We start from the raw sequence: 3,614 nt of genomic DNA, 5'->3' as shown, positions 1-3,614 counted from the left end.
CATTTAAATTTAGAATTTAAATTATCACCATATTTTTTTAACTTTAATAAATGCAATTATAGGTATATAGCTAGGATAATTAGCACAATTCGAGCATTACCTCTTATTATTTTAAACAACTTTCTATGCTTTGCGCGCCAAAGCAAATTTGTTACGGTCTCTTTTTTATAAGTGTCGAATAAGGCAGTGTACTTATTCCCACGGGCGCTACACTTATACACACACACACACACACACGCACGAACACGCAGATATTGTACGAACCAAAACAAAGCTAATTTGCATACGCTGTCGGCTCAGATTAAGGCAATGTTTTGCCTAGGAGCGCGATTGTGTACGAATAATCGCGAAAACTCATGACCATATATGACACGTGACGTCACTGGCAGCCCGATCTATTGTTTATCAGACGACATTTTTAATTATTAACGCTTGGAATGAACAAATTCACTTTTTAAGTCAATTTGGTCACGAGGATTCCAAAGATCGACTCGAAAAAGGCGTGCTATTTCAAATAATCGCTTAAATTTCATGTACTACAAAAAACCATTAATAATTTTGCAATAATTATAAGAAACAATTATTGAAACACATATATGCAAAGAATCGGATAACGTGAATCTAAGCAAGAATTCCACGTATCGATAACAAATTAACTAACGATGTTGTCGATAAATAAAGAAATTATAATTTATTAAAACAATTAAAATTGCGTAGCAAGGCAGCAAATGATCTGAACTTGAGTGAAAGGGCAAAATTGTTAAAAGTTGTTACAAGTCATTCATTGATTTTATATTGGCAAAAGAACAATTAAAGGATTATTTAAAATCATTGTCATTTAAACTCCATAAATTTAAATAACAAATTTGAGGTAAATAATAACTGTATACATCATGAGCTGTCGTTCCGTATAAAAATCTCTTTCAATTTCATTGTAGATTTTAGAGTAGACGATCATTAAATTTTGATTGCTCATAACTGGCGATTGCGATTTTTCCTCCGATTTTAATTCATATAATATAATTCTATATTTAAAATCTGATTTTTTGAAGCAACAAATTTTCAATTCGAATGAGCCGTTCTGCAACAAAGCTCGATCGAAGTTTGTATTCGCATGCGAAAAGAGCGTTATAGGGGCTACTTAGCGTAAAATAGGACCTCTACCGCGAATATAAAAGCGCTCATCACCGGAGCATCGAGGAGTTTTGACTCCGCATGCCCAGCAGCGTGAGCACTGTTCTTAGCTGAATAAATCGTAAAATAAATTTCTCTGAGTCAGTGGTTAGCCCTGCTACTTCCACATCCTATCCCTGGCCTAGAGCTCAACTCATAGGACGACTTACTCCGATGAGAAAAAGCAGCCTAGACAAATCATTTTCATAGAACTCATTACCTTTCCAGTCTGCGGGACCTCCAAAGTCTTAGTCACAACGCTGTTCGGCTTTGCCCAAATAGATGCGACTTGATCTAGTGAGGTACCACGAGGCACCTCGTGGGCTTAAGCGTCGTCTATACGACTCAGTTTATTCCCACATTGAGGAATAGAGGCTGCGAGTCAATGCTCCAATTATTTTTGCCTACCATGAGGTTATTATTTAAATTCATAATTTTAGAAGCAGGCGTCAGTGGGATTCTCGCTTAGATTTGCAAAACTATGACGTTACAAATCACTCGGGTCCGATCCTTATATTTTTATTGTAATCAAACGGTACAATTATATATATAGCTAAAATACAAGAAAAACCGAACATATTTTTATTATTGGGTAAATTGATCCTATGTACATATTTAGTAACGCTTATAGTAATAGATCCATATCTTTTATATTGTATATTCGCTTGTATATCTTCTTGTACGAGATTTGATATAGCAAAAGAGGATGGGATTCCTACCGAAAAAGACTACAGGTGATGTGCAGAATGTATGGTAGTATAACTACAGTATTAATGTTTTTTTTTATTTCCACGTGAATTTAGAAACATTCATTGCGATTAAAATCAAACGCGAATTTCCATGACGGTAATTGAAAACGAACAAGTAAATATTGATCAACGACTAGAAGAACTTGTTATATAGTCCATCAAATGAATATTAGTGATACGTGATATTCGTAAAAATATTCTATGCCAAAGGTGGTAGAATATTTTTTAACGAAATGAATTAAGCTAATCAAATACATGAGATTATTGGATATTCGGTATCCCAGAAAAAGTTTCATTTTATTTCGCTGGCTATTATAATCTATCGGTTGAGTTCAATATTGCTGATCGTATAAAGTCTGAATAACTCGTCACGTCGATAAAGAGTTCTGCATAGTGTTTTAAGCAATCCGTAACCTCCTTAAAACCAATATAAATTCCGATGAGATGCATTTTATTTACAGTGGCTGGACTTCCGATGTCACTCTGCAAAAAGACAGAAAAATTCAAATATTTGATGGAATTAGGTTGGAAATTTAAATATTTGATTGAGGTAAGTTAGAAATTTGATTGAATGTATATAAAATCAAATTTCAATCAAATATGAGCATGTGGGTGCGTGCGGTCGCGCAGGTGGGTATCATACCATGCAAGATTTGTATCCAAGTGCCGGAATCGCGCAAAACTTTCCAGAAAGGTCGACATCCGGAAATAACTTTTTGCACCTTGTCATACTAAGAATTTCCATATAAAATTTGTGCTGATCGTAATCGATGAAAGCATTTTTTACAGTGATTTGACCATATCCAGAAACGAATAATTCGAGACCTTCGTGAGACTTTGCTCTTTCCTCCGATAATGGAATAGCAACTTCGTATGCATCGAAGCCATATAAATTTTTTTTAAGCTGAAACGAGGTAAATGTTATTGTCTTTGAACTAATAGGCTTAACAAAAATACTGATTTATTCTTGATCGGTGGGATGATAGCAATATCGCAACTTTGAAAAATAATGAAGATATTGCACATTAACTTTACCCGTATGAGTGCTATGTTATGCTGATAAAAATTGTTGCCATCGTACGAAGGATGTAAAATAATTTTCTCCACATCGTAAGATCTTCCATGATTCAATGTGCGTGATACAGAAAATACCTTCAATTTAGTTTTGTACTCCGCATTTGGGACGGATTGGATCAGGCAATTAGCTGTAGTAAGGATGTATCTATTATGGATTACAGTACCGCTACATTCATATTTTCCTTTCCACTGAATCCAGACGTGATATTGAATTTCATATGACATGGTCAAAGTACACCGCAAACATTCTCTTCTATAATGATATTTTTCTAAAGATGTTATTGATATTATAACCCCTATCGTTGCTACTGCCACAGTAACTAGCGTGATAAATTTTTTAACCGACATCCACATTGTCGATGTGAAAACACTTCCACATTAAACACAAAACTACGACTGACTGACTTCGCATCGACAAATTTCGATATAAATATATATCGAAATCTCATTCGGCTTGTTCCAATTCGAATACACGGAAAAGAAAAGAGGAAAGATGAGAAGAAAATGGTACACAAATAAGAATAAACATATGAATAGACATAGGGGAGAGACTCATTTAAAAAAATATGAGTTTACGAATTTCTTGTATTAAATTTCGAACAAGAAGGCCGTTTG

At 34.5% G+C, this 3,614-nt stretch overlaps 1 protein-coding gene across 1 annotated transcript; it reads right to left on the bottom strand.

Annotated features, from left to right (window-relative positions):
* Positions 1–2,234: 2,234 nt before the first annotated feature.
* Positions 2,235–3,224, bottom strand: LOC131663028 (thrombin-like enzyme KN-BJ 2). Its single transcript, XM_058933082.1, has 3 exons — positions 3,075–3,224; positions 2,566–2,826; positions 2,235–2,405 (listed from the first exon to the last, which is right to left on the bottom strand). The coding sequence occupies exons 1-3, from the start codon at positions 3,222–3,224 to the stop codon at positions 2,235–2,237; spliced, it is 582 nt and encodes a 193-aa protein (XP_058789065.1).
* Between the last annotated feature and the right edge of the window lie 390 nt (positions 3,225–3,614).

Source organism: Phymastichus coffea, unplaced genomic scaffold (genome assembly GCF_024137745.1).
Source record: "Phymastichus coffea isolate CEN01 unplaced genomic scaffold, Cenicafe_Pcof_1.1 PCOF00029, whole genome shotgun sequence".
NCBI lineage: Eukaryota > Metazoa > Arthropoda > Insecta > Hymenoptera > Eulophidae > Phymastichus > Phymastichus coffea.
Note: the sequence above shows the minus strand (reverse complement) of the source record. Positions and strands in the feature narration are given on the sequence as shown.